Source organism: Conger conger, chromosome 4, assembly GCF_963514075.1.
Source record: "Conger conger chromosome 4, fConCon1.1, whole genome shotgun sequence".
Taxonomy (NCBI): Eukaryota; Metazoa; Chordata; class Actinopteri; order Anguilliformes; family Congridae; genus Conger; species Conger conger.
The window spans coordinates 75,016,678-75,043,959 of record NC_083763.1 but is presented as its reverse complement, the minus strand read 5'-3'; the positions used below and the strand labels follow the sequence as shown (position 1 = coordinate 75,043,959).

The following is a 27,282-nucleotide window of genomic DNA, read 5'->3' as shown; positions in this document are numbered from 1 at the left end:
CTATGCTGTTTTTCTCCTGGTTCCGTCACCTAGGTCCGTCACCAGGAGGTAACTGCCAGGTTGATGGCCGATGGAACTGCTCCCTTATTTTGAAACAGTCCAAATTAATTACAAACTTATGCTCACACCCAAAGGAGTATTTCTCATTTCTACAAAAAAACAGACCTTTAACCTAAAAGTGGATATGCATTTAAAAAGGTATGCGTTTAAAAAGGACATATAAGAAAGTATCAGTACTGTATGTTTAAAAAAAAAAATGGGAGGAGGATCTAACATCAAGCGAGATAATTAAAATACGTTTCGGTTGTCAGCATGTGTGTATAGGTGAGTTATGAGCGCATGTTTTTGCACTCGCGACCCAGTTGGGCTGGGTCATATACACTCACCGAGCACTTTATCAGGTATTTATTACACCAGCGTCTAAACCAGCATCTAAACTAGAGTCTAAACCAGCATCTAAACCGGCACCTAGACCAGAGTCTAAACCAGAGTCCAAACCAGCGTCTAAACCAGAGTCTAAACCAGCATCTAAACCAGAGTCTAAACCAGCATCTAAACCAGCGTCTAAACCAGCGTCTAAACCAGCATCTAAACCAGCATCTAAAAGTTGTTGGTTGCTGCGTTGCCCTGTCACTGGAATAGGCCTTTACTGTGACAGAATGCTGCTGTTGTTTTAACTGTTATTACTCTTTTGTTTGTACAGCCGGAGCGGCGTACCTGACGGGGTCCCCACCCCGCCGCTGGGCCCCTGGGGCACGCCGGCCGGCTCTGGCTGCTTTCGTTAGCGTCCGGTGACTCGAGACGCGAGGCCGGATATTTCAGCGGCGGGGTTGACACGAGGGAACACGGGGTGGAGGGGCAGCAGCCCTCCCCCAGAGCCCAGCCTGAGAGCCCACCCTGGGGCTCTGTTAACCCCCCCCCCCCCCCCCCATGTTACTGAAAACAGACACAATTTCAACTGGTTAAATTAAAAGCAGAGGCCCAATGTGTCAGGGGGTGTGTCATTGATTCAATGAGGTTATACACCTCTCCTCTCAACCTCTGCCCGGTCTCCCAGCAACAGCGTAACGTGCCCTCTGATTGGAGGCTGGGCCCTCGCTACGGAAACCACGCGGTGACTCACTCCCCTCTGTCGTCATGCTCCGCCCCCCTCCCAGCCAGGGCCAATCAGCAGGAGGGGTCAAATGTCACTGCCAACCTCAGCACCTGTTTCCACTCTCTCTACAGCCCATTTCTTTGTTACCACTTCATATGCACACGCCATAAATCCTCCCGTGACATGGATGCAACTTCTTCACAGGTTAGACCACAGTAAAACTTTGCATATTGGTAGACAAAAACAGTTGTGTGATTCAGAAGCTTGTCGATAAATGTACCAGAAACTTTTGGCTCAAATAGAGTCATTCAGAGCAGAGGTTGGCAAAAAATCCCATATTAGATATGAAACCTCCAGAATGGCTGACACTGTGGTGCACTGGGTGCTACTGTCTCCAACCCTATGACCACGGAGTTCCTGGTGGGCACTGCCCTAAAGAGCCGGAATGGCTGACCGTGGGACACTGGGAGCACAGGTGTTACCATTCCTATGATTACAAGTTTCTGGCAGGCAGCACCCCGAATCTGACAGAACCCCACAGAGTACAGAGGCACCGTACACACCTATCTCAGGCATGACTACCTGAACAGCAAGAGCTGGCTGTGTCACCCTGCCAGTCTAATCGTTATTAACCCTTTGACGAGTACGTTTATTTGGAAGAAAAGTTTACAAAAATGCTATGTCGGTGTTCTAGAACTCTACTGCTTTCAGTCACCAGCAGTGATTGTGACATCAGCATTAGAATGTTCAGTTCAGAGCATTCTCATCAGATATTTGTGAGATTGGGGGTGGGGGTGGGAGGGGGTAATGGCGGTCCTTCTTCGCCTGCAACCCCCCACAATGCACCTGAGAAAGCATAAAGACCTGGGGGAACCAGAGCTGCATTGCTTCACACCCTTCCTCTCTCTCACACACACACACACACACACACACACACAGTCACATACACATGAAAACAAACTCACACATACAAATGCACACAGTCACACACACACACACACACACACACACACACAGTCACATACACATGAAAACAAACTCACACATACAAATGCACACAGCCACACACACACACACACACACACACACACAAGCACACATGGAATCATATCATTTACATGCCGTATCACGCGCGACTGAGCACAGACATGTCCGGTTTTCATGCTAATTCCATATATCACATGTAGACGGGTAATGGTACTTCTTGCCAGTGCTGTAATCGCTCTGAATACAGCCGCCCAGGCCCCCGACCACCACGCATTAAATTTCATAAACAAGATGACAGTAACTGCACCTGAAAGCAAGCAATTGTGTGCAAGTATTGATTATCACGTCAAGAGGCGCGCCTGTCTCCGGGCATCTTCACAGACAAGACGGTCGCGCTGTTTAATAACGCGGAAACTGCAGCACACAAGGCAAGATAACGAGTTTCCGCTTACATTCCCGTTGTCACATCTTTCAGTTTATGGCAATACATATCAATCCGATGACTTTTACCCTTTACAACCTCTCAACTGTAAAAAAATAAAATAAATAAATAAAAGTCTGGCGGCGCCATCTGCTGGACATTTAAGGAAGTACTGGGATATGCAAGAAAAAGTCAAACCGTGAAAACCTACTTTTTTCGCCGTAATTCACAGACAAAGACAGAAAATATCTAGATTTTTTTTTGTTTGTTTTTATTTCCAAAGAAATGCTCTGATGTAAAAAAACTTTCCACCCTCGTTTGGCAACTGCCCGTGCGTTTTTCATTGGTTTATACGCCGAGGCACGCGATTACCCTGTCCGTTTTATTTGTTGTGCATGTGACCAAGGACACAGATGAGCATGACCAGTGAGCGAAACTAGCCCAATCCCTGGTGCCCTGTGTGGTGTAACTTCCCTTTATATGTTTCTATTGGCGATTCTGTCTCTCTATATAAAATATACCGGTGTAATCCCGTCACAACCTACAAGCGTCCAGAACCTACCACTCCCCAATACGAATATGAATAAGCCGTTATTCTTACGTATTTATTTTATTTCAGCAGGTCATCATTCTTTTGGCAGAGTTTAGCGACCTGTACAGCTCACATTGTCAAATGACGTTAGTTTATACAGCTGGGGTATTTCTTTTAAGCGATTCGGGTTGAACTAGACTTTTGACCCAGTCTCCACTTAGTTTCACCAGCAGACACTTACGGCTTGCAGTTCGAAGGATGCGGGATACGCGGGGTCACTTTCTGGGGCCGCAGGAATATCTTTTGATAGGAGCTCATGAAATCTTTATGGGCCTCTGCCGTGGATTTAGAATCGCTGCCGCAGAGAAAATATTAATAATACATATGTAATGTCCAAATAGGCGTGATCAGTCTTATACAAAGAAATTATGCATTTGAATTAGAAATAGTCTATACAACAACAACAACAACAATAATAATAATAATAATAATAATAATAATAATAATAATAATAATAATAGGCTGAAGAAGAAGAAAAATAAAGACATATCGTTTTACCCATCTCCGAGTCCACTGATGCCACATAAGGCTTCCAGACGGGTGTAATCTATGACGGTAATAATCTGATCACCTGAAACAATAAACATTCAGATTAAGGAAAATGTTTGCGATGTCGTGGTAAATGTAAGCAGGTGAGGTGACGATGTCTTTTGTTCTATACTTCATTGGTAGCTGTAATGGATCGTCAAGCTATGATTTCTTAAAGTGCACTGCTAGTGTGTTGCTCGTGCCCAAAACGATAGTATGCCTAGTAATCAACTTGATTTGACTTTTCCTGTTTACATGGGGTTTTTTTTTTGTTTTGTTTTTTTAACGAGAAACTGTCAATGGCCGTATTTTTCCGCTTGTCACGAATTTGTATGTCTTGTACCATGGTGCCCACAAGTGAAAACAAACGTCCTAGCTAGCCTAGCAGCATAGCACAGTCGATTGGTTGTAGTTTTATATTTCCAGGTGTTTACGTACCGCAACACTGCAGACTGAGAGCATTGGCTTGAAGTGACATTGTTCAACTGACAAAATAAAAAAAGAAATAAAAGTTAACTTCGCTACGTACGGCGCCTCCGTAAACTGGATACTGTTGATCCCTTCCCTGAACCGAAGGCGTCACTGACGCACGTGTTTTGGATGGCTCCCCTTTGCCATGGCAACAGACGGGGCTAACGCACACGACGGTTTAGAAGTTGGTTCTTTGTTTCTTTGCTCGGCAATTTGCCGTACAGTAAGGCTTAGCTATATTACGTGACGCTGGATGATTACCATAGCGCACGCACGCACTATGTTTAAAATGACGTAAAAAAAAAAAAGTAATGAAATTAGAATTGGACATTTTAACACGAAAATTAACATACATATTAGGATTTAAACTGCAAGGCCGTGATAAGGCTGTTGGTGAGCTTGGTGAAAGAAAGAGTATTCATCAATCAAACCACGCTGCACAGATTTAGAGCATCGCTAAGTATGACTTATGCACAGGGTACTTAGGAGTCCACACTTATGTCCACAAACTAAGCTCAGCTGATCAACTGCAGTAGTAATCCTCTCAGGGCAGAATGTGAGGGCTAATTAACTGAGAGGTCTGATTATATAGGAGGGAGAGAAAGAGAGGGAGAGAGACACAGGGAGAGAAAGAGAGGGAGAGAGACACAGGGAGAGAGAGAGGGAGAGAGAGAGAGAGAGAGAGGGGGGAAGAATGAGGAAGAAAGTGTGAGAGAACAACTCTTATTTCGGGCCAACAAAACACGAGGGACATTTCTGAGAGAGAAACATATTTGTGTGAGACACGGAGTTGTAGAACACACAGAGAGAGAGAGAGAGAGAGAGAGAGAGAGAGAGAGAGAGGTATGTCAGGGAGAATTTGACATTTGATAGATATTTTAATATTCATTGAGTGGTGAAAGAGAGAACCTGAATCTGACAGAGATAATTTAATTGTTAGTGAGTGACAGATGCTACTGGCTGGTGGTCTGTACTGTAGCCGGCAGCCTGCAGGAACTCCCCAAATGATGGGACCACTTTACAGCCATCGCATGAATAATAAAATTTTTTAAAAGTTATTTAATCCTGTGTCTCTGAATTATGTGTCTCATCCCGAGTCCATGAAAGTGACCTAGGGTGTACTGAAAGACACTTTTGAAATAAAATGTATTATTATTATTATTATTATTATTATTATTATTATTATTATTATCATTATCATTATCATTATTTGTTTACATGGGGAAGCACATCACAAGCTGTGAAGGCTCAGTAGGAGAGGACAGGGAAGGCTCGGGGTTGGGGGGGGGGCTGGCGGGTATTAAGAGCGCTAAAAGCACTAATAGCATCAGCCTGTCAGTTTACGAGGCCGGCCCCCTCCTGACGGGCCCTGGCGGGGGATAAGCTCGGAGGCCGGGGCGGGGGCGGGGCGGGGCGGGGCGGGGGCGGGGTGGTGGTGGTGTGTCTCTGCAGTAGCCCTTTACCCCTCAGACCGGCGGAGCAGCCATGTTCGGCAAGCTGAAAGCAGCCTTCGGGCCGCCCAAAATCGGCCAGGATCCAGGCACCTCGGCCCCAACACCTCCACCTCCACCTCCACCCGCACCTGCCCAGGTAAGACACGACCGCCCCAACACCTCCGCCTGCACCTGCCCAGGTAAGACACGACCGCCCCAACACCTCCACCTGCACCTGCCCAGGTAAGACACGACCGCCCCAACACCTCCACCTGCACCTGCCCAGGTAAGACACGACCGCCCCAACACCTCCACCTGCACCTGCCCAGGTAAGACACGACCGCCCCAACACCTCCACCTGCACCTGCCCAGGTAAGACACGACCGCCCCAACACCTCCACCTGCACCTGCCCAGGTAAGACACGACCGCCCCAACACCTCCACCTCCGCCTGCACCTGCCCAGGTAAGAGCCCACCGCCCCAACACCTCCACCTGCACCTGCCCAGGTAAGAGCCCACCGCCCCAACACCTCCACCTGCACCTGCCCAGGTAAGAGCCCACCGCCCCAACACCTCCACCTGCACCTGCCCAGGTAAGAGCCCACCGCCCCAACACCTCCACCTGCACCTGCACCTGCCCAGGTAAGACACGACCGCCCCAACACCTCCACCTCCGCCCGCACCTGCCCAGGTAAGACACGACCGCCCCAACACCTCCACCTGCACCTGCCCAGGTAAGACACGACCGCCCCAACACCTCCACCTGCACCTGCCCAGGTAAGACACGACCGCCCCAACACCTCCACCTGCACCTGCCCAGGTAAGAGCCCACCGCCCCAACACCTCCACCCGCACCTGCCCAGGTAAGAGCCCACCGCCCCAACACCTCCACCTGCACCTGCCCAGGTAAGACACGACCGCCCCAACACCTCCACCTGCACCTGCCCAGGTAAGACACGACCGCCCCAACACCTCCACCTCCGCCTGCACCTGCCCAGGTAAGAGCCCACCGCCCCAACACCTCCACCTGCACCTGCCCAGGTAAGAGCCCACCGCCCCAACACCTCCACCTGCACCTGCCCAGGTAAGAGCCCACCGCCCCAACACCTCCACCTGCACCTGCCCAGGTAAGAGCCCACCGCCCCAACACCTCCACCTGCACCTGCACCTGCCCAGGTAAGACACGACCGCCCCAACACCTCCACCTCCGCCCGCACCTGCCCAGGTAAGACACGACCGCCCCAACACCTCCACCTGCACCTGCCCAGGTAAGACACGACCGCCCCAACACCTCCACCTGCACCTGCCCAGGTAAGACACGACCGCCCCAACACCTCCACCTGCACCTGCCCAGGTAAGAGCCCACCGCCCCAACACCTCCACCCGCACCTGCCCAGGTAAGAGCCCACCGCCCCAACACCTCCACCTTTATTGTCAAGATATTTATTTGCCCATATGTTGTTTGTTTAGGGAAGTTTATTTGTTTGCCTTTGGATTTCACAAAGAATTGTTTTATAAATAAAACGGAACATATCCCTCTTTTCTAACCCCAACCCTAACCCTTAAAATATATAAATCTATAAAAAAATATATATATATATAAACACACGGCACTGCATTTCTGCCATGAGAAACTTGCTTTGGTCTTCAGTGTGCACGTCCATGACGGCGAACAGTGCAAAAGCCAGGCAGACATTATTAAACCCCCTGCAACCCTGCTCTCTGTGAAGACTATTTTACATGGCAGTTGACAGATGGGGCGTGGGGGGGGAAAGCCAGTGTTTAGTATAAAATCAATCGGTCTAATCAGGAAGCGTCCATGAACTGCGTTGCCCCAGTGGCTACGAGAGAACACCTCTCTTTTTCTCTCTCACAGAACTAATTCCCCACATCTCCAGACACGGAGAGTCAGCGAGACCGTAACTTTGCCGAACCATGTCGTTACTTACGCGTCTGCTGAACCGCGAACGCGGCGCTTTCCGTGATATATCTGAACGCGGACGGTTCGCGGCGTCATCTTGGAATTTTGTCAGGCACGTATCAGAGAGATGGACTGAGTCAGTGGCGAACTCACTGGCACGTGAAAGAGAGCCTGTTTTTATTGGCGTCCTTTTAAAGGTGATCCGTGGTGTCGGGAGCATCTGTCTTATTGGTCTGCCCGTCGTATAGTGGATTATCGGTTTAGTTCTCACTCATCGGGATTCGATCAAGAAAGGAGGGTAACGTGTGTGTGTGTGTGTGCAGTAGGCCTAGGTGCAGACGTGCATGCGAGCAAGTGATAAAGTCAGTTATCTAATTGCCTGTGGTGAGTAAATAGCATCGTTTTGACATTTACGATGAACTCATATGCCTACATCACCGTTGTATGTGCGCTGTGGGCATGCCAAGAGCGTGCATGTGTGTTAGTGACTGCGATACCTCGCTCGTTTCGAGAAAGAATAGCTATACTGAGGAATTTAAAACCAACCTGATCATCATATTGAAAAGCCTGCTATTTGTCTTTGCAGAAAATGTATAATAAAATCTGCAATAAACAAACACATATTCATGCCTTGCTGATTACGGCTCTCAGTTATGAATTAAGCAGGTCAAAATTAACTTATTTTTTTATATACAGGCAGGAGAAAAACCTTCAGAAAAGAAAGATGAAATCAAGAAAGAGGGAGACGCCAAGCCAGGCGGTAAGTAATTCGCCCATGCGCCAGACGGTCGGTAATTCAGTCAGGTTTTAAACACGGTGACTAATGAACTGGGTTGCTCGCAGTTGGTAGCTTACTTATATCTGTTAACCGAAATATAGACGTCGTCGACCTGTCATTTTCATGAACACAACCGCAGGTTCAGCATATTTTGCCTCTTTCTCTTTTTTTTGTGCGGGTATTGATTTTGATTTCCGCCCGGGTGACAGATGCCACCACCACTTCCGGGCTTCGTGCCATTGATGCTTAGAGAGAAAGAAGAGACGAGGCGGTTGGCTTTGGTTTGGGGGGGGGGGGGGGGGTTAAAATGACATCTGAAAATCAGTTATTAAAAAGACATAGGGGTGAATACGATATTTTCCAAAAAATCAAAGGTATCTTTTAAGAAAGGGGCCTGCTTTATCGCTCTAGCCATTTATGTTGGTCGTTGCCGTCGCCTCGCGTGGAGAGCTTTGTGTAACTCCGTAGGGTCCAGTCTTATTCGAAGACGGCCGGTGTGGATTCAGGTTTTTATTTATCGCCCAGCGCTAAGACAGCTGATTCGACTAATTGACTAATCATCGTGTTCAATCGAGACCCTCAATAGTACAATCAAGTGTTATAGTGCTGGGCTAAAACAACGGCCGGCACCCAGTGTGGTGACATTAAAAGCGGTAGTCTGGCAGTCGGAAGGTTGCCGGTCCGTTCCCCCATCCGTATTAAAGTGTCCCTGAGCAAAAAGCTTTTACCTTGCATGGAATGGTTCCGGTATACTGCTCTCTATTAGGCTAAATAGAGCGGCTAAAGCAAACTACATAGCGTTCAAGTCTGGGTTCAAAGTATGGTTTAAATACATAGCTATGTACTGAGTACATGGGAATTTAAGTTCGTAAATAGTCACGTTTTGCATTTTTAAATCACCGAGATCGTCCCATAATGCTTTCTCTTTCATAGTAGCGCAAATGTTTTGGTACATCCCACGAAACTGGCCTGTCGAGGGTTGCCAGGGTTGGAAATGTTGCGTCGAAGTGTCCCTGAGCAAGATACCTAACCCCAAAATGCTCCTGATGAGATGTTTGGTGCCTTGCACGGTAGCCAATCGCCATTCGTGTGTGTGCGAATGAGAATCATCAATTGCACAGCGCTTTGGATGAAGGCGCTATATAAATGCCAAACATTTACCATTTAATGTGGCTTTCTGAAGTTGTTTCTCCTGCCGTCTATGACGAAATGCGTTAGCATAGCGTTTAGCAGTATTACGGAAGTGCAATTCAGCGGGAACCGTTGGTGTGTGAGTGCGTGTGTGTGTGTGTGTGTGTGTGTGTGTGTGTGTGTGTGTGTGTGTGTGTGAATGGGGGAATCGGTCAATCAGGCACAAGAGGCTGTAACGGGCTTTGGATAAAAGTGTTTTATATAAATGGCGTCCGTTTACCCCTTACCCGCACATTGCCTACACAAGGCTGGACACCCCAGCTGTAAATGAACGCCTAAATGGCAACGCCGCCCCCTGCTGGTGTGTTTGTGCAGCGCCTGCTCCTGCGGCCCCGGCCCCCGAAACCAAGAAGCCCGAGGAGAAGCCAGCCGACCCCGCCCCCGGACCTCCGGGCGCTGCTGAGGGGTAAGGGTTCGATCCTGCCCCGTACCCCGCTGAGAGTTTGGGCCATCCTGGCGTCGCTCCGTCCGGATCTGTTCGGTTCGTGTTGGTTATCCCGAGAGTGTTGTCGTCTTTTAGGGGCCCTCAAACAACTGTGCTGTAGTCTTGGCTTCGGATGGTGGGGCCCAGTGTGGGATCTTTAAATGGGACCCAAAATCCCTGGTAGCCCCCCCTGGTGGAAGAAAACAGGAAACTTTTTTGGGGGGGGCTTTTTTTTTTTACCCCTCACTTTTACCCTCTAAGATAAAAGGAGACATTCCCTTTGTCCTTTAGATGGACACAGGCGCTTCAGTGAAAGCAGTAAGATGAGAACTAATTGAGGGACGTAAAGAATAAAAAAGGTTCGTCTTGAATACGGTTAATCTTAAATAGGTGCAGCTGAAGTATGAAATGGCTGACACACTTTTAAAAGCCTTAAAGGTTTAAGTCATAATTGCGGCAATCTGGCGGGGTGCATGCCCATGAATGTTCTGTCAGCCCCACAAACAGCACTGTGCAAGGTCGCGGGTTCTAATAGGCCACAATAAGCCGCAATAAGATCCGCACAGCCGTCGGGCCCTTGCCCAAGGCCCTTAACCCTGCATCGCTCCAGGGGAGGATTGTCTCCTGCTTAGTCTAATCAACTGTACGTCACTCTGGTTAAGAGCATCTGCCAAATGCCAAAGGTCCTAAATAAACGTACTATACATTTCACACTACATTTTAGTAATTTTGCAGAATAGTTAAAAACTTAATCAAATCAAATTTTTTTTGTGACCACCCTTCAGAGTTAAAACTGCCTCACTTCTCTGAGATAGCCAACGTTGTCCAGCAGTTCTATAAGACAATCAGCAGGGAGGTTGTTCCAAGCATGTTGGAGAACTTGCCGCAGTTCTTCTGCAGACTTTGGTTGGCTCCTTGCTTCTGATCCCAGACAGCCTCGATCAAGTTTTTATGTAAAAAGTAGTCAATTGCTTTCAGTAATATGTTACTTTTTAAAATTAAATACAAAAAAGTCTCTGTAAAATTAAATCTTTTGGAAAATGAATATTTGGAAATCTCTTTTATACTAACACACACACAAAAATAAACATGTATATAATAAGGTCTAGGGTGCCTAAGACCTCAGTACTGTACCTGTGTGTGATGTGTGGCTGTTTAAACCGACGTGGGCTGCAGGGCTGAGGAGGGGCACTCTGGGTGATCGCTGCAGTGCAGCCCAGAGAAGATTACCAGATTTACAGCATTCGTGACTTAAGAGGATCTGCTGGGTGGATCGCCTTACTGCTAAATCAACGCCACATACATACATAAAGAAATATACTTTAAGGCCACGGTTATTAGCTGCGTCTCCACTGGGAGAGTATTGAGTATTGCACTGGAGCTAGTACTGCACTGAGAGGGACCAACATGTCCCTCTCTACATGTGTTTATTTTTCAGGACAGAGAAGAGAATAGAAAACTCTAGAAGGAATGTTACTCTGGTACATTCAGCCTTGGTCTCTAAAACGGGAAAATAACCAAGGCTGAAGTCGCAATGCCACAATATACTAACCAAGAAAGTGCAAAACTGGGAAATTTAAGACGAAATGTACCATCACTGTTGCAGAAAATGGAAGATGACTGCTAACCATCGATCAAAGTGTAAATGCTGAATACATACAGACAGTATATTACAACTAATAAATGTCACAAACAGAAAAGAAAACATTCTTAACGGGTATGTTAGTCTCATGTTTAAGACTAGTCTTAAAATCCTCATTTCCAGATTAGGTTAGAAAATTAAACTTGACAAGCAAACCGTATCTTACTACAAAAGTCTTCTGTTGCTTTCAGTTACCGGCAGTGACTCTCACATCAGCATTAGAGTGTTCCGATGAGAACAGTCTGATCACATGTCTGTACTCGTACACCGTGATTGGATCAGACACTTGCTGAGACTAGCCGCCCCTGGCTCAGGCGGGAGCTGAACCGGGATCAGCTTTTGTTCTTGGCTCGTACTGGTTAAACGTCTGGGACACGGAGGTCAGCGGCTGTTCTGCCCCCCGCAGGCCCGAGGCCCCGCCCGCGCCCCCGCGCCCCGTCGTGGTGAACAGATACGCCGACGAGCAGATGCGTGACGTCATCAAGCGGATGCGGGAGAGGACTGCCCTCTACAAGGAGAAGGTCATCGACCCCACGGCCTCCTCCCCCGAGCCCAGCCCCCCTGTCAGTGAGTCCAGCCCAGGGTAACACACACTCATACCCTCACTGAGCCCTGCCCAGGGTAACACACACTCACTGAGTCCTGCCCAGGGTAACACACACTCACTGAGTCCTGCCCAGGGTAACACACACTCACTGAGTCCAGCCCAGAGTAACACACACTCACTGAGTCCAGCCCAGAGTAACACACACTCATACCCTCACTGAGTCCTGCCCAGAGTAACACACACTCACTGAGTCCTGCCCAGGGTAACACACACTCATACCCTCACTGAGTCCTGCCCAGGGTAACACACACTCATACCCTCACTGAGTCCTGCCCAGAGTAACACACACTCACTGAGTCCTGCCCAGGGTAACACACACTCATACCCTCACTGAGTCCTGCCCAGGGTAACACACACTCATACCCTCACTGAGTCCAGCCCAGGGTAACACACACTCACTGAGTCCTGCCCAGGGTAACACACACTCATACCCTCACTGAGTCCTGCCCAGGGTAACACACACTCATACCCTCAGTAAGTCCAGCCCAGGGTAACACACACTCACTGAGCCCTGCCCAGGGTAACACACACTCACTGAGTCCTGCCCAGAGTAACACACACTCACTGAGTCCTGCCCAGAGTAACACACACTCATACCCTCACTGAGCCCTGCCCAGAGTAACACACACTCACTGAGTCCTGCCCAGGGTAACACACACTCACTGAGCCCTGCCCCCCTGTCAGTAAGTCCTGCCCAGGGTAACACACACTGAGCACTGTATTAGGAGCACCTACTGTCATTCAGGCACGGGTCAGGAGCTTCAGCTAATGTTCAGTTAATGTTCAGTTAATGTTCAGTTAATGTTCAGTTAATGTTCACACCAACCATCAGAATGGGGGGAAAAAATGTGACCATGGCATGATTGTTGATGCCAGATGGGCTGGTTTTGCGTATTTCTGTTATATAACTGCTGTATTCCTGGGATTTTCATGCGCAACAGTCTCTGTTCACGCAGAATGGCGCGAAAAAAACTAAAAACATCCAGTGAGCAACATTTCTGTGGGCAAAAATGCATTGTTAATGAGAGTGGTCAGAGGAGAAGGGCCAGACTGGTCAAAACTGACAGGAAAGTGACAGTAACGCAAATAACCACACATTACAACAGTGGTATGCAGAAGAGCATCTCTGAGCACACAATGCGTCAAACCCTGAAGTGGATAGGTTACAGCAGCAGAAGACTTAATAACTCAGAAAAATAAGTCTAATAAATACCAAGTAAAGTTCTCACTAAGTGTATATGCGATACTGTACGCATTTATTTGGGATTCTAATACTTTTCTCTGCTCGATTGATCTTGCCTGGTGCAAATGAGCTCACAGAAAGGAGTTTGCTCTTCTTGAGAGTGTGTTAGGTTCCAATACACCAGACAAGCCCAGTAAAGTGATGAAAGCACCTGAATCCAAACAATTACATTTCACCCAGGTCTGATACAGAATACACACACATACACACACGCACACACATACTGTATGTACATACAGACACATATGCACACACACACAAGGACAGACTCACACACATACTGTATGCACACACACACACTTACACACACAAACATACTGTACACTTACACAGACACACAAAAGGGCACAGTCACACACACACACATCAACACATACTGTATGCACACACACACACACACACACACACAAACACATTTTTTTACTGACACGCACACATAAACACATGCATTAGGCTACAGTTTGCCTGGGTCACAATTTTATTTTAGAATTTTCTTTTGAAATCCAGCTCCAGTTCTGAGAAAGTGTGACTTCATAAAAAAGCAGGAGGAGGATAGGATCAGAAAGGAGGAAGAGGAGAAGAATAAAAAGGAGGCAGAGGAGAAGAAGAAAAAGGAGGCAGAAGAGAAGAAGAAAAAGGAGGCAGAAGAGAAGAAGAAAAAGGAGGAAGAGGAGAAGAAGAAAAAAGCAGAGGAGGACAAGAAAGCAGAGAAGAAGGACGAGAAAAAAGAGGAGAAGAAAGAGGAGGAGAAGAAAGAGGAGCTGAAGGGGGCTGGCTCGCTCCTCCTGACAGCCGCCATCTCCTGCCTGGACTCCGCGCTGAAGCCCCTGGAGGACGCCATGGACAAGGTGGTGGGGAAGAGCTTTGATCCTTTCACAGGTGAGACCGCACCTGCCCACTGTGCTTCTCTCTCTCTCTCTCTCTCTCTCTCTCTCTCTCTCTCTTTCTCTCAGCGTCCCCTTTTCCCACATAATCCAGTTCAGCTAAAATGCTTCTCACCAGGGTGAACCCTCCTACTATGTTTGGAGTCAATTCCACCCCATTCAGTGTTTGACATCTCTTAAAAAAGCACCTTTTTTCATCTTGATTTCTCTCTCCCCCTCTCTCTCCCTCTCTCTCCCTGTCCCCCTCTCTCTCTCCCTCTGCTTCTCTCTCCCTCCTTCTCTCTCCCTCCCTGTCCCCCTCTCTCTCCCTCTCTCTCCCTGTCCCCCTCTCTCTCTCTCCCTCCCTCTCTCTCCCCCTCCCTCCCTCTCTCTCTCTCTCTCTCTCCGCAGACCGGAGGTACATTTCGTGGCTGAGCGTGGTCACCCTGGCCTTCAACTACAACGCCTGGCTGGTCCCGGCCCGCTTATCCTTCCCCTACCACACGGAGTGGAGCATCCCCTACTGGGTCGGCCTCGACCTCCTGTGCGACTCCATCTACGTCCTCGACGTCGTCATCTTCAGGCCCCGCCTCCAGTTCGTCAAGGGGGGCGACGTGATCGTGAGTGCGGGGCGTCCGAGGGGCCTTCCGTCACCGGGGGGGCCGCTGCCCCGCTCCCGTGTTCACGCTGTGAGGCTGGCAGCAAAGGCCGGGGCTAGCCTGTTAACCCTCCTATCATATTGAGATTTTATGACCGATTTTGCATTTGATTTTACACAAAAAAAAAATTGTCATCGAAAAAATTTGACACGTAGTTCTTATTGTCTCCCAAATGACTGGCCTTTTATCCCCAAATAAGTCTGTGAGATGCATCTCATTTTAGTGCATAAGGAACAGTAAGTGAAAGTTTGGCGCCTGTATGGCAAAGTGCCACCAGAATCATTCACAAAGTCTTCTGGGAAGAAAAAGAAAATGTGTTGTATATTTTCTTACATCTTAAACAGTGAAAATAACACTGCACAACACAGTTGTATGCAAAGTTGGTACAGGACATTTTTATGATTTAATCCCATGTGTTAGCTGGTTTTTAAGAGAATATAATAGGAGGATTATAATGGGCCCTACTAAAATGGAATTGTAGAGAGCGGCTGTGTAATTCTTCATCCAACCACATGGGGGCAGTGTTGAATGTCCTGTGTGTTTTAAGGTGCGTACTGTAAAATGCCCACTGTTAACTCAACTTAACCTAACTGTTCACTGCACAGATGCAGTATTCGTCCAATAGGAATGAAGTATACTCTACCTGAGTGAAGTCTATTCTGTTGCAGCAGGTTTAACATTCTACAGTGTCTTGCAGGGTCTAGGGCTCTTGTCAAAATGTCTGGAATTTAACTGTTTAAGTCCACAGTTTTAGAGGAAAACAGGGACATTTTCTGAGAAAACAATATTGGTATTGTTGAGTAGTTTTAAAAGGTGGTATGGAAGGAATTAGTTGTCGTTGTTGGCTAAATTAAAAGCACCTTAATTTACACAGATATTTATTGTGTGTGTGTGTCTGTGTGTGTGTGTGTGTGTGTGTGTGTGTGTTTGTGTATAAAAATTAATGAATAGAAAGCAATAAATGAACCTTTTTTTTTCTGTTTCAGAGTGACAGGATTTTAACAAAAAAGAATTACAGAGAAAGCCCAGGATTTAAGGTGTGTAGTGTGTATGTTTGTGTGCTTGTTTATGTTCGGATATGATTGTATGATTCTCTGATTTCAGATATGAAATCCTATGATTAAATATCCCTTGTTTCTTGAACAATCCCAGTTTAAATACAACAGAACTGAGAAAAACCAAAAGATAAATTATTTCACCTGAGGGTGGGGGTGTACAGTATGTACAGTCTAATGAATCTTTTTATTTCTTCCCCCTTTAGATTGATCTAATCAGTGTGATTCCCATTGATCTACTGTGCCTCAAGCTTGGATTCAACTCCATCTTCAGAGCCAACCGCCTGCTGAAGGTCAGAGTCAGTCAGTCACTGAATCAGGGAGCGAGCCCGTCAGTCACTGAGTCAGGGAGCGAGCCCGTCAGTCACTGAGTCAGGGAGCGAGCCCGTCAGTCACTGAGTCAGGGAGCGAGTCGGTCAGGAAGAGTCAGTGAGTGACTGAGTCAGGGAGCAAGTCGGTCAGGAAGAGTCAGTGAGTGAGTCAGGGAGCGAGTCGGTCAGGAAGAGTCAGTGAGTGAGTCAGGGAGCGAGTCGGTCAGGAAGAGTCAGTGAGTGACTGAGTCAGGGAGCGAGTCGGTCAGGAAGAGTCAGTGAGTGACTGAGTCAGGGAGCGAGTCGGTCAGTCACTGAGTCAGGGAGCGAGTCGGTCAGGAAGAGTCAGTGAGTGACTGAGTCAGAGAGCGAATCGGTCAGGAAGTGTCAGTGAGTGACTGAGTCAGGGAGCGAGTCGGTCAGGAAGAGTCAGTCAGTCACTGAGTCAGGGAGCGAGTCGGTCAGGAAGAGTCAGTGAGTGAGTGAGTCAGGGAACGAGTCGGTCAGGAAGAGTCAGTGAGTGAGTCAGGGAGCGAGTCGGTCAGGAAGAGTCAGTGAGTGACTGAGTCAGGGAGCGAGTCGGTCAGGAAGAGTCAGTGAGTGACTGAGTCAGGGAGCGAGTCGGTCAGGAAGAGTCAGTGAGTGAGTGAGTCAGGGAGCGAGTCGGTCAGGAAGAGTCAGTGAGTGAGTGAGTCAGGGAGCGAGTTGGTCAGGAAGAGTCAGTGAGTGAGTGAGTCAGGGAGCGAGTCGGTCAGGAAGAGTCAGTGAGTGAGTCAGGGAGCGAGTCGGTCAGGAAGAGTCAGTGAGTGACTGAGTCAGGGAGCGAGTCGGTCAGGAAGAGTCAGTGAGTGACTGAGTCAGGGAGCGAGTCGGTCAGGAAGAGTCAGTCAGTCACTGAGTCAGGGAGCGAGTCGGTCAGGTCAGTCAGTGAGTGACTGAGTCAGGGAGCGAGTCGGTCAGGAAGAGTCAGTGAGTGAGTGAGTCAGGGAGCGAGTTGGTCAGGAAGAGTCAGTGAGTGACTGAGTCAGGGAGCGAGTCGGTCAGGAAGAGTCAGTGAGTGAGTCAGGGAGCGAGTCGGTCAGGAAGAGTCAGTGAGTGACTGAGTCAGGGAGCGAGTCGGTCAGGAAGAGTCAGTCAGTCACTGAGTCAGGGAGCGAGTCGGTCAGGAAGAGTCAGTGAGTGACTGAGTCAGGGAGCGAGTCGGTCAGGAAGAGTCAGTCAGTCACTGAGTCAGGGAGCGAGTCGGTCAGGAAGAGTCAGTGAGTGACTCGGTGAAAGTCACTGATAGTTGGTCAGAGAGCTGTAGCGAGTGTACCGTGTTCAGTGAACATGAATCTTTCAGCTCACTGGCAGTAAGAAGGTCTCAGCCATGAATTTGGCTGCAAGTATCTACCTCAAAGACTGTCGCAGAACTTGTTCTCAAATGTTTTCAAACGTGAACCTCTGCTAGTTGTTTTGCATCCAGATTTAAATCCGATCTGAGCTGACCTTTTTTATATTTCTTTCTCAGATGGACGCATTCTTTGAGTTCAGCGATCGTTTGGAAAGCTTGATGACCAAGGCTTACATCTGGAGGTAGGGAGCAGAACCTGGGTTCTGTTTCTTCAATTCACAAGTGAATTTAGTCTTGGACTGGGCTTAATCTGTGTCTGTGAAACGGGCACTTTTACAGGATGGAGGCGCTCAAACAGCTTCACAATGTAATGAAGGATCTTTAATGTGTACACGACCCTGTGTGTTGCGTACACACAGATAAAATGTAAACACTTCAGCCCTTTAGGAACTGCTAAACTTCCACAGTTTAGAAATACTATTGATAATGATACTAGTCTACAGATTATTACTATAATACTGTTAATCTACAGATTAATAACACCGGTTAATAAATTATATTTTCGCAAACATTTAAAAATAAATTTATCTTCCATACTGTGTGTTTGCATGTTTTAGCTGGCAATATATTTCCCTGAAAATTCTCAGGAATGTCCTGAAACGTGTAACCAGTAATCATTATGCTGTCGCTGTTCTTCAAAAATAAAAATAAAAGGTTAAGGTGCATGACTGGGACAGGCAAGGTCGGTGGTTCTAATCCCGGTGTAGCCGCACGGCCGTTGGGCCCGTGAGCAAGGCCCTTAACCCTGCATTGCTCCAGGGGAGGATTGTCTCCAGCTTAGTCTGATCAACTGTAAATTGCTCTGGATAAAAAGTGTCAGCCAAATGACGTGTGAACTGATTAGGCGGGCCTAAACGCACGCCCGTTCCCCCCCCCCCCCCCCCCCCCCCCCGCAGAGTAATCCGGACCATCGGCTACCTGCTGTTCATCCTGCACCTCAACGCCTGCGTCTACTACATCGCCTCGGATTACGAGGGCATCGCCTCCACCAAATGGGTCTACAGCGGCAAGGGCAACGCGTAGGCGGGGCGTTCGTTCTCCCCTCTTCCCGTGTCTGTCTCACACCAGGGGCGTCCGGAGGGCCGCAGGGTCTGCGAGGCGTTCATTCTCCCCTCTTCCCGTGTCTGTCTCACACCAGGGGCGTCCGAAGGGCCGCAGGGTCTGCGAGGCGTTCATTCTCCCCTCTTCCCGTGTCTGTCTCACACCAGGGGCGTCCGGAGGGCCGCAGGGTCTGCGGGGGGGGGTTTTTTCCCCCGGTAGTTTCTCGAAACAGGGCCTCTGCCTGGCTCGGCCTGTGAAGACGTTCGCTCTCGGCCAAATCACCAGCCCTGTGGCCGGATGTTTCGGCCTGGGTCGTGCCATTGCTGTCCATGGCTGGTGGCGTGCACGGGTGTGGCCACAATTGGCTCAGCCTCCCGGGGATTGATAGCGGGCGAGATGGTCTCATCGCTCCATAGCGGCCTCCGCTGGTCAGACCGGGCACCTACGGACGCACAAACTAAGGATAAGCTGACGGTGACATGTCAGCAGTGTGTGATTTGCACTGAGGATAATAGGCGTCACATCCCCTGCCATCTCCTCCTGTCATTGGCTGGAGCGGCAGCTGGCGTGAGGTTTGTGATAAATTCGAGGAAAATGAAATACTAGTATAAAATTTTAAAAAAGAGTTGGGGCGGCCTGTAGCGTAGTGGTTAAGGTAAATGACTGGGACCCGCAAGGTCGGTGGTTCTTATCCCGGTGTAGCCACAATAAGATCCGCACAGCCGTTGGGCCCTTGAGCAAGGCCCTTAACCCTGCATTGCTCCAGGGGAGGATTGTCTCCTGCTTAGTCTAATCAACTGTACGTCGCTCTGGATAAGAGCGTCTGCCAAATGCCAACAAACATGAAAACACACTAAAGCACGCAGACACTGCCGTCCTTTCTGACACCCTGTTCTAGACTGTATGTGAAGACCCTTATTGTTATTGTTTATTTTATCATTGTTAGTAAGCTTGGTAAAAGTACCCATACAGCATTCCCTATGTGTTTTCTATTTTAATGGCAATATCCACAGAGAACCCTTTTCCTCCATGGCGACATGCAGCAGGGTAGGATTAGTGTCCCGTGTCTGGGGAGCGTGGCGTTGGTGGTCTGCGGACAGCTTACGAATCAAAAACAACTCAAACAACATGGCCGTTTTTTTCCCACCTGTTTCAATACCATGCAGTGAAAACGGTATGTTTTTTCTGGTTTTTTATTTTTTGTTACTGATACTGAGTGTTTTGTTCTTCTTTAGCTACCTGAGCAGTTTCCTCTATGCTGAGAAAACCCTGCTGATGGCCGCAGAGTTGCCACTGCCCAGCACCATGTTCGGCCAAATCTTTCAGATGACAAACTACTTTTTTGGGGCCCTCTTTTTGTCTACTTTTCTTGGCCAGGTACCCTAATGTCCATTTATTTTTTTTGTTCATTACAAATCTCTTTGCTCTTTCTTTATTTTAAACTTTTCCTTTTTTGCCTAACTCATGAGACAGATCTTATGAGACACATTTCGCGAGGCAGATAGGAACCTCTAAGGCACTGGGCCCAGGTGTCAAATATGTGTCACTATGCAAAAAAACGACACATATTTTGGTCTTCTCTGTCTTACATGATTTCATTATGTTCTTTTTACACTTTTCCACATTTTCAATTTTTTTTTTTTTTTTGTATCTTTTTATTTTTCTTTTTTCTTTTTATATGGATTGTATCTTGGCCAAAGGATTCAAATGATCTGATTTTACAGTCTGTCAGCTACGGGCTGCACGGCATACAATAACTAAATTTCTGCTTCATCCAAAAGCACTTAAGCCATAGGTTTGATAAGACCACATTAATGCTCATCATCCAGAAGAGTACAAGAGGTAAACTCGAACCATGAAGTGTAGGCAGGAAAAGAAGGTCGCCAGGCCGCATTGCTCCCCTTGTTAAACGGTGGCCTGTAGTGTAGTGGTTATGGTGCGTGACTGGGACCCGCAATGTCGGTGGTTCGATCCCCGGTGTAGCCACAATAAGATCCGCACAGCCGTTGGGCCCTTGAGCAAGGCCCTTAGCCCTGCATTGCTCCAGGGGAGGATTGCCTCCTGCTTAGTCTAATCAACTGTACGTCGCTCTGGATAAGAGCGTCTGCCAAATGCCATTGATGTAATGTAATGTTCCCTGGTACATATATAGTGTAGTGGAAGCCTCCTGTGTTTTGCGAGTGACTAACCGGATGTAGTTCCGGCTCCTTGCGCGAGTGGGCAGGGTGTAGGTGTGCTTCGGCTGGATGGCGAGGCCAGATCACGCCCCCCGGGGTCTTTCCCACAGGTACTTGCGGTGTTACTACTTTGCCGTTCGAACCCTGATCACCATCGGCGGCTTGCCGGAGCCCCACACCGTCTTTGAGATCCTCTTTCAGCTGCTGAACTATTTCACCGGGGTCTTTGTGTTCTCCAGCCTGATCGGACAGGTACGAGCTAGACGCTGCGCTCGAAATCCCAGCGCTGCCCCCCCCCCTCCCCCTTGTGTAGACATAGAGGACGTTAGTTTGATTACTGTTACCCCCTCAAACTATTTTATTGTATTTCTGTAGTTAAGCATTAAGGCTACCCCCCCCCCCCCTCCTTTTCTATTATTTTTGCCAATTTCTAATATTGTGCCTGTGAATTAGATGCAGACCCATGTCTAACTAAAACAGACCACAGTTCAATATAGATGCAACCTGGTGAAATGTGCAAGATAAGAGTGATTTAGACCCGTTCCTTTGGGCCTCAATATTAACTTACTGCACACTGCTCAATACAACTTTAAAACAATTACAAATAAATCAAATCGAAGCTGTTCAGAGCAGTAAGGGATATGCTAGTACAGGTGAGCACAGGTGAGCTTCTGCAGGCCGCCTATTAGACAGCACGCCTAGGGCTCGTTCCAATCGCTTATTTTTCTCCTCTTCTCTTTCTTGCTCTACCCTTTGGGAGAGGCTAGAGTAAAAAAGAGAATGAGACAACGTGACTTAGGCAAAAGTCCTGCTCATTGAGTGTCCTGGGAATGTCCCTGCTTGTTGAGTGTCCTGGGAATGTCCCTGCCCGTTGAAACGTCAGTTGGAAGCCACCTCAGTTGCAGACGTGGCAGAATAGGAGAGGTGGATCCACAGGCCGATCGTTCATATGTCAAGGCTTTCCTTTCCAAAATACTTCCACAAAAGACCGGCGTTTCTGTGCTCAACGGTGGAGGAGCTCAACGATTGTGAGTTCTTAACTTCTACTTCCAGCTCCTGGAAATGAAGGCATTTAACGGGTTGGAATGTCATTAAGCACTGCCACCTCACAGCAAGGAGGTTCTGGGTTTGAATCCCGGTCGGGCCGGGGCCTCTCTGTGTAAATGGTAAATGGTTGGCATTTATATAGCGCCTTTATCCAAAGCGCTGTACAATTGATGCTTCTCATTCACCCATTCATACACTCATACACCGACAGCGATTGGCTGTCATGCAAGGCGCCAACCAGCTCGTCAGGAACATTTGGGGGTTAGGTGTCTTGCTCAGGGACACTTCAACACACCCAGGCGGGGGATCGAACCGGCAACCCTCCGACTGCCAGACGACTGCTCTTACTGCCTGAGCCATGTCGCCCCCTGTGCGGAGTCTGCATGTTCTCCCCGTGTCTGCGTGGGTTTCCTCCGGGTACTCCGGTTTCCTCCCACAGTCCAAAGACATGCAGTTTAGGCTGATTGAAGAGTCTAAATTGCCCATAGGTATGAGTGTATGAGTGTGTGAGTGAATGGTGTGTGTGCCCTGCGATGGACTGGCGACCTGTCCAGGGTGTATTCCTGCCTTTTGCCCAATCTATGCTGGGATAGGCTCCAGTCCCCCTGCGACCCCGTTCAGGATAAGCGGGTTAAGATAATGGATGGATGGATGGAATGATGGAATGTCATTAAAGATGGCGGAACTCCCATCGATTTCCGGGTCAGGAGGAAAAGAAAAGGATAGGAATGAGCCCCCAGGCTGACTGGTGTCCGTCTCGCTCCCCGTCTCGCTCCCCGTCTCTCCTGCAGATGAGAGACGTCATCGGAGCGGCCACCGCCGGGGAGACCTACTTCCGGAGCTCCATGGACGGCACGGTGGCCTACATGAACACCAACCGCATCCCCAAACTGGTGCAGGGCAGGGTGCGCACCTGGTACAACTACACCTGGGCCTCCCAAGGCATGCTGGGTAAGACGGCCGTCACACGGAGTCGCTGTGTGACTGGTGGCGGAGGTTGTGGACACCTCAGCTCTTAGCCTGTGCCGTCAACACGGGCTAAAACTATCGCATCGCAGGAAGGTGGCCGAATAGATTTTACGCTGCCTTCCCAAATGCTCGAGAGCGTGTCTGCTTTTTAGACTCCTGATATTAGTTTGCTGAAAAGACGTCAACACATATCTGCTGCTGAATATTCTGATTATTATTGCTATTATTATTATTATTATTATTATTATTATTATTATTCACCATTGACCATCAGTATGAAAGCTTATTCTTCTATGATAATTCTACAATAACATTTCGATATCCCACTGTACTGCATTCACATTTACATTTATACAACAAACATCTACCCCCGGGGCAGATGAGTCTGTGCTTCTGGAGCAGATGCCCCTCGTCATGAGAACCGCCATCGCCGTGGACATCAACCTCGCCACCTTCCAGAAGATCGACCTCTTCAAGGTGAGACCCCCCCCCCCCCCAAAGTAACCCTAATACCCCATCTACTGCATGCCCTCTCCTCAACCGACCTTGCCTGTTGAGCACACACCACATCTGAGTATAATACATATTTGAAATTCCTGAATTTATTTTTGCATGAACAGACGTGGCATACTGCCAGTGTCTCTCAACTCCAGACTTGGCAGAAGGTTTTTCATTCAGTCATTAAGTCAGGAGTGTTGAGTTCCTGGTTACAACAGAAACCTTCTGGCAAGTGGGTCCCGGGGACTGGAGTTGACAAACACTATGCAGATTATTCTATAATCTGTACTGTAATGTAGTATTGATTATATATTCATATGTTATTTCAGGGATGTGATAACCAGCTGCACACTGTATGTTATTTCAGGGATGTGATAACCAGATGCTTGTAGACATGTTGCTGAGACTGAAGTCCATTGTTTATCTACCTGGAGACTTTGTGTGCAAGAAGGTGAGTGTGAATATGTCATATGTCATATGTGGGCTGATTATTAATGGTTAGACAATGTCTGATTCCAATTTGGACACAGTTTTCTTGTTTAATGTTTGTGAAGTTTCTAACTTCCTGTTTCCTGTGTGATGATTGTGACATTTCTCACTTCCTGTTTCCTGTTTAATTTTTGTGAATTGTCTCACTTCCTGTTTCCTGTTTCCTGTGAGATCGGTCAGTTCCTGTTGTCCTGTTTGTAAATTTTCTCCAGTTCCTGCCTCCTGTTTATTGCTGCTGAAGTTTCTCACTTTCCGTTTTCTGTATCCTGTCTCCAGGGAGACATTGGGAAAGAGATGTACATTATTAAAGCTGGAGAGGTGCAGGTGATTGGCGGCCCGGACAATAAGATTGTATTTGTGACACTGAAGGCTGGATGTGTGTTTGGTGAAATCAGGTAAGAAAAGTGGGATTTCAGAATTTGACTAGCATGATTAGCGCTGCCTCTGTGACCCAGACTGTACAATCTGGTTTGTCAACCAACCTAAAATATAGTATATTATCCATGCAATGGATGGGTAAATGTGAATGGTAAGTGGTAAATGGCTGGCATTTATATAGCTCCTTTATCCAAAGCGCTGTACAAATAATGCTTCTCATTCACTCGTTCACACACTCACACACCAGCAGTGATTGGCCGCCATGCAAGGCACCAACCGGCTCATCAAGAGCAATTGGGAGTTAGGTGACGCCCCCAGGGTGGGGTTCGAACCGGCAACCCTTCGACTGCCAGACGACCGCTCTTACCGCCTGAGCCAATGCCGGCCCCAAACAAAATACATATTTGTTCATCTTCTGTGGTCACGACCCATCTGTGAATGTTCATTGTGCCTCGCTTCCAGCCTGCTACAGTCCTCTAAGGACGGAGGCAACCGGAGAACAGCCAACGTGGCGGCCCACGGTTTCGCCAACCTCTTCGTCCTGGACAAGAAGGACCTCAACGACATCCTGGTCCACTACCCCGAGGCCCAGAAGGTTCTGGCCCGGAAGGGACGGTGAGGGGGCCCGTTCATTCTTCCTCGGGTTTCAGGTTTTTTCTCCCCGTAAGGGAGTCGTTAAGCGGTCGTGCTATTGGGCGGCTGAGGACTCTAGGCTGATATTTCCCCTTTTTCTTCCCTCCTGTACTCAGCGAAGGGGCTTCAGCACAGTCTTCTGTGAAAAGCGCGATACAAAAATACAATTTTATTCAACTAAGGTGCATACGTTGTCGCCAGTACGTCACGGGTTTGATTCCCATTTAGGACGTAGCAGTGTAACCTACAGTAGCAATGAGAAAGGAGCTAAAGTGTGATCGATACGGTGAGCAGGAAAGGCAGACATTTCACCGCAGAGTCTTAGATTTAAACCTTGGGAAGACCACCCTGCAGTGCTCTGACCATGGGAAGGTGATACGTTGAAGGCAAATCTCAAAAACCGTAAAATCTATCCTCAATGGGCATCGCCTGACCATGCAATATTTGTGCCCCAGTAAAATGGTTATGAAAAACGACTATGTATGTAATTACAGTTCAAGACGATGTGTGGCTTGATTGGGATTATACGTTATAGCTTTGATTAGTCCCAAATAGTCACCACTATGTCAGACAGCAATTAGGCAACTAAGGGGCGAGAAACGTTTTTCTTTGGGTGTCCGTGCTGGGGGCCTGTGCCCCAGTAGAACTATTAGTCTAACAACACCCCTGCCTTCCATTCCAAAAATATGTTAAAATAGCTACTTAAAATATATCCAGATATCTGCATTTTATCTCGGAACCAATGAATAAAGAGAGGTCACTTTGGAAGCTCCATCCACTCTCAGTGTGGTAAACGTAAAAAATACTTAAATAGATAGGTAAAGCGGATGTTTCGGGAGTGATCATTCCGGTATACTACTCCCTATTAAATGGAACATTTAGATTACAACCGATGAAGAACTGAAAAACCCCGTGGGCGCAAATATTTTTGGTAGATCCCATGAAACTGGCTAGCCGAGGATAGATAACGTCATCTTTGTTCTTGTGCTTGGTACACAAATCTGACCGTGCGCTCCCCATATCTACGATATTTTAAAAAAGCAACGAAAAAGCTGCATGTCGATCATTTGCTGATGATACGGAGCCTTTTAATTTTGTGGTTGCAGAACGATTTAACGCTTAGTTCGTTGCTGCCGTCTATGATGAAATGCACTGGAGTAGCATTTAGCGGTATACCGGAAAAGCTATTAGTTTTGGATTCAAATAATTTTCCACGCGTCGCTGAGCTTGTCTGGTGTCAGCTATGAAATGCTCTCAAATCCCAGCCTCCCGGTCCTTCCGGTCCGCTCACTTGCGACAGGCCGAGTTCAGCCGGGCACAGGAAAGTATTTGCATCCAAAACGATCGCATAACCGGACCCGGCTCTGCGGACAGAGTCGTGGAGGCATGACCTCTTCAGCACCGTCGTCCTCTGTCCTGTCCCCCCGCTCCTCTTCCTCCTCAGGAAGCTGATGAAGGCGAAGGGGCCGGCCGCAGCCGCTGCCGAGGCGGACAAGAAGAAGGGGCTGGCCCTGTTCACCCCTCGGCCCCCCACCCCCAAGATCCTCAAGGCCTTCGGCCGCTTCAACACCACGGGCTTCATGGAGAAACTCAAGGTCCCGCCACCCCAGTTCAATAAATAAACACATACAGTCGCCTGTTATGTAGTCCGACGCTTTAATCCCAAACTGACTCACAGTTGATTAGACTAAGCAGGGGACGTTCTCCAAACCTTTTTGGGTGCCAGCCATGTATGTGGCTAATGTACATAATTTGTACATTAGCCACAAGGCTAGAGTCCCTATAATTAATTAATCATTAATTACATTACATTAATGGCATTTGGCAGACACTCTTATCCAGAGCGACGTACAGTTGATTAGACTAAGCAGGAGACAATCCTCCCCTGGAGCAGTGCAGGGTTAAGGGCCTTGCTCAAGGTCCCAACGGCTGTGCGGATCTTATTGTGGCTTATTGACCGGTCACGTGACCCAATCGTTCTTGTTCTCTTTCAGACATCATCAGCTGAGACTTGACCGTGCCTCTCTCCTTTCCCGGGAGACATCAGGAGAGAAAAAAAACAACATAAACGTGCTTGCACTTTACTTTATAGTTATAATGGGGTAATAATCTGATTTTCTTTGGTATCACTTAACATTAAGTGGCCTCATACCTATGTAATTACTTTTTAATAGTGGTAGATATGGTGTAACTACTGTGTACACACACACAGTATTACATTGTACTTATAATTATATAAACTACATTTCAAGAGATGAGTGCTTACCGCCTGAAAAAGATACTTTTTTTTTTTTAACTGGCTAGCTAAGTATTAGTATTACAAATGACTGTAACAAGTATTTCACTCTTGTAATAAGACTAACGGCAAATAGAAAATATTAGCTTGTTTTACGAGTTAAAAGTGAAATGTTCTTATCCCATTGGTAAATCTGGAA

The 27,282-nt window shown here is 47.8% G+C and overlaps 2 protein-coding genes across 2 annotated transcripts in view; one reads left to right on the top strand and one right to left on the bottom strand.

Annotated features, from left to right (window-relative positions):
- The window catches only part of cnbd1 (cyclic nucleotide binding domain containing 1), a 41,353-nt gene extending 37,153 nt beyond the window's left edge, over positions 1–4,200 (bottom strand). Inside the window, exons 1-3 of the mRNA XM_061239065.1 lie at positions 4,063–4,200; positions 3,595–3,667; positions 3,275–3,391 (exon numbers count right to left, since the gene is read on the bottom strand). Coding sequence (XP_061095049.1) covers positions 3,275–3,391; positions 3,595–3,667; positions 4,063–4,102 — 230 coding nt within the window. The 5' untranslated portion in view covers positions 4,103–4,200. The remainder of the gene's footprint in view (positions 1–3,274; positions 3,392–3,594; positions 3,668–4,062) is intronic.
- Positions 4,201–5,580: 1,380 nt separating this feature from the next.
- LOC133126727 (cyclic nucleotide-gated cation channel beta-3-like) lies at positions 5,581–26,862 on the top strand. Its single transcript, XM_061239064.1, has 18 exons — positions 5,581–5,728; positions 6,661–6,704; positions 9,769–9,824; positions 11,891–12,051; positions 13,842–14,213; positions 14,609–14,817; positions 15,843–15,893; positions 16,118–16,204; positions 17,733–17,797; positions 18,512–18,634; positions 20,944–21,085; positions 22,672–22,831; positions 23,229–23,326; positions 23,715–23,798; positions 24,113–24,231; positions 24,677–24,829; positions 26,292–26,442; positions 26,842–26,862. Exons 1-18 carry the CDS (start codon positions 5,581–5,583, stop codon positions 26,860–26,862), a joined length of 2,244 nt encoding a protein of 747 aa, XP_061095048.1.
- Positions 26,863–27,282: the final 420 nt, after the last annotated feature.

Excerpts from the sequence above, each read along its gene's own strand:
- LOC133126727 (XM_061239064.1), top strand. The coding sequence starts at position 5,581 with ATGTTCGGCAAGCTGAAAGCAGCCTTCGGGCCGCCCAAAATCGGCCAG. Across the intron at positions 5,729-6,660 it reads CTCCGCCTGCACCTGCCCAG|AGCCCACCGCCCCAACACCT; the intron begins GTAAGACACGAC and ends TGCCCAGGTAAG. Across the intron at positions 24,830-26,291 it reads GTTCTGGCCCGGAAGGGACG|GAAGCTGATGAAGGCGAAGG; the intron begins GTGAGGGGGCCC and ends CTTCCTCCTCAG.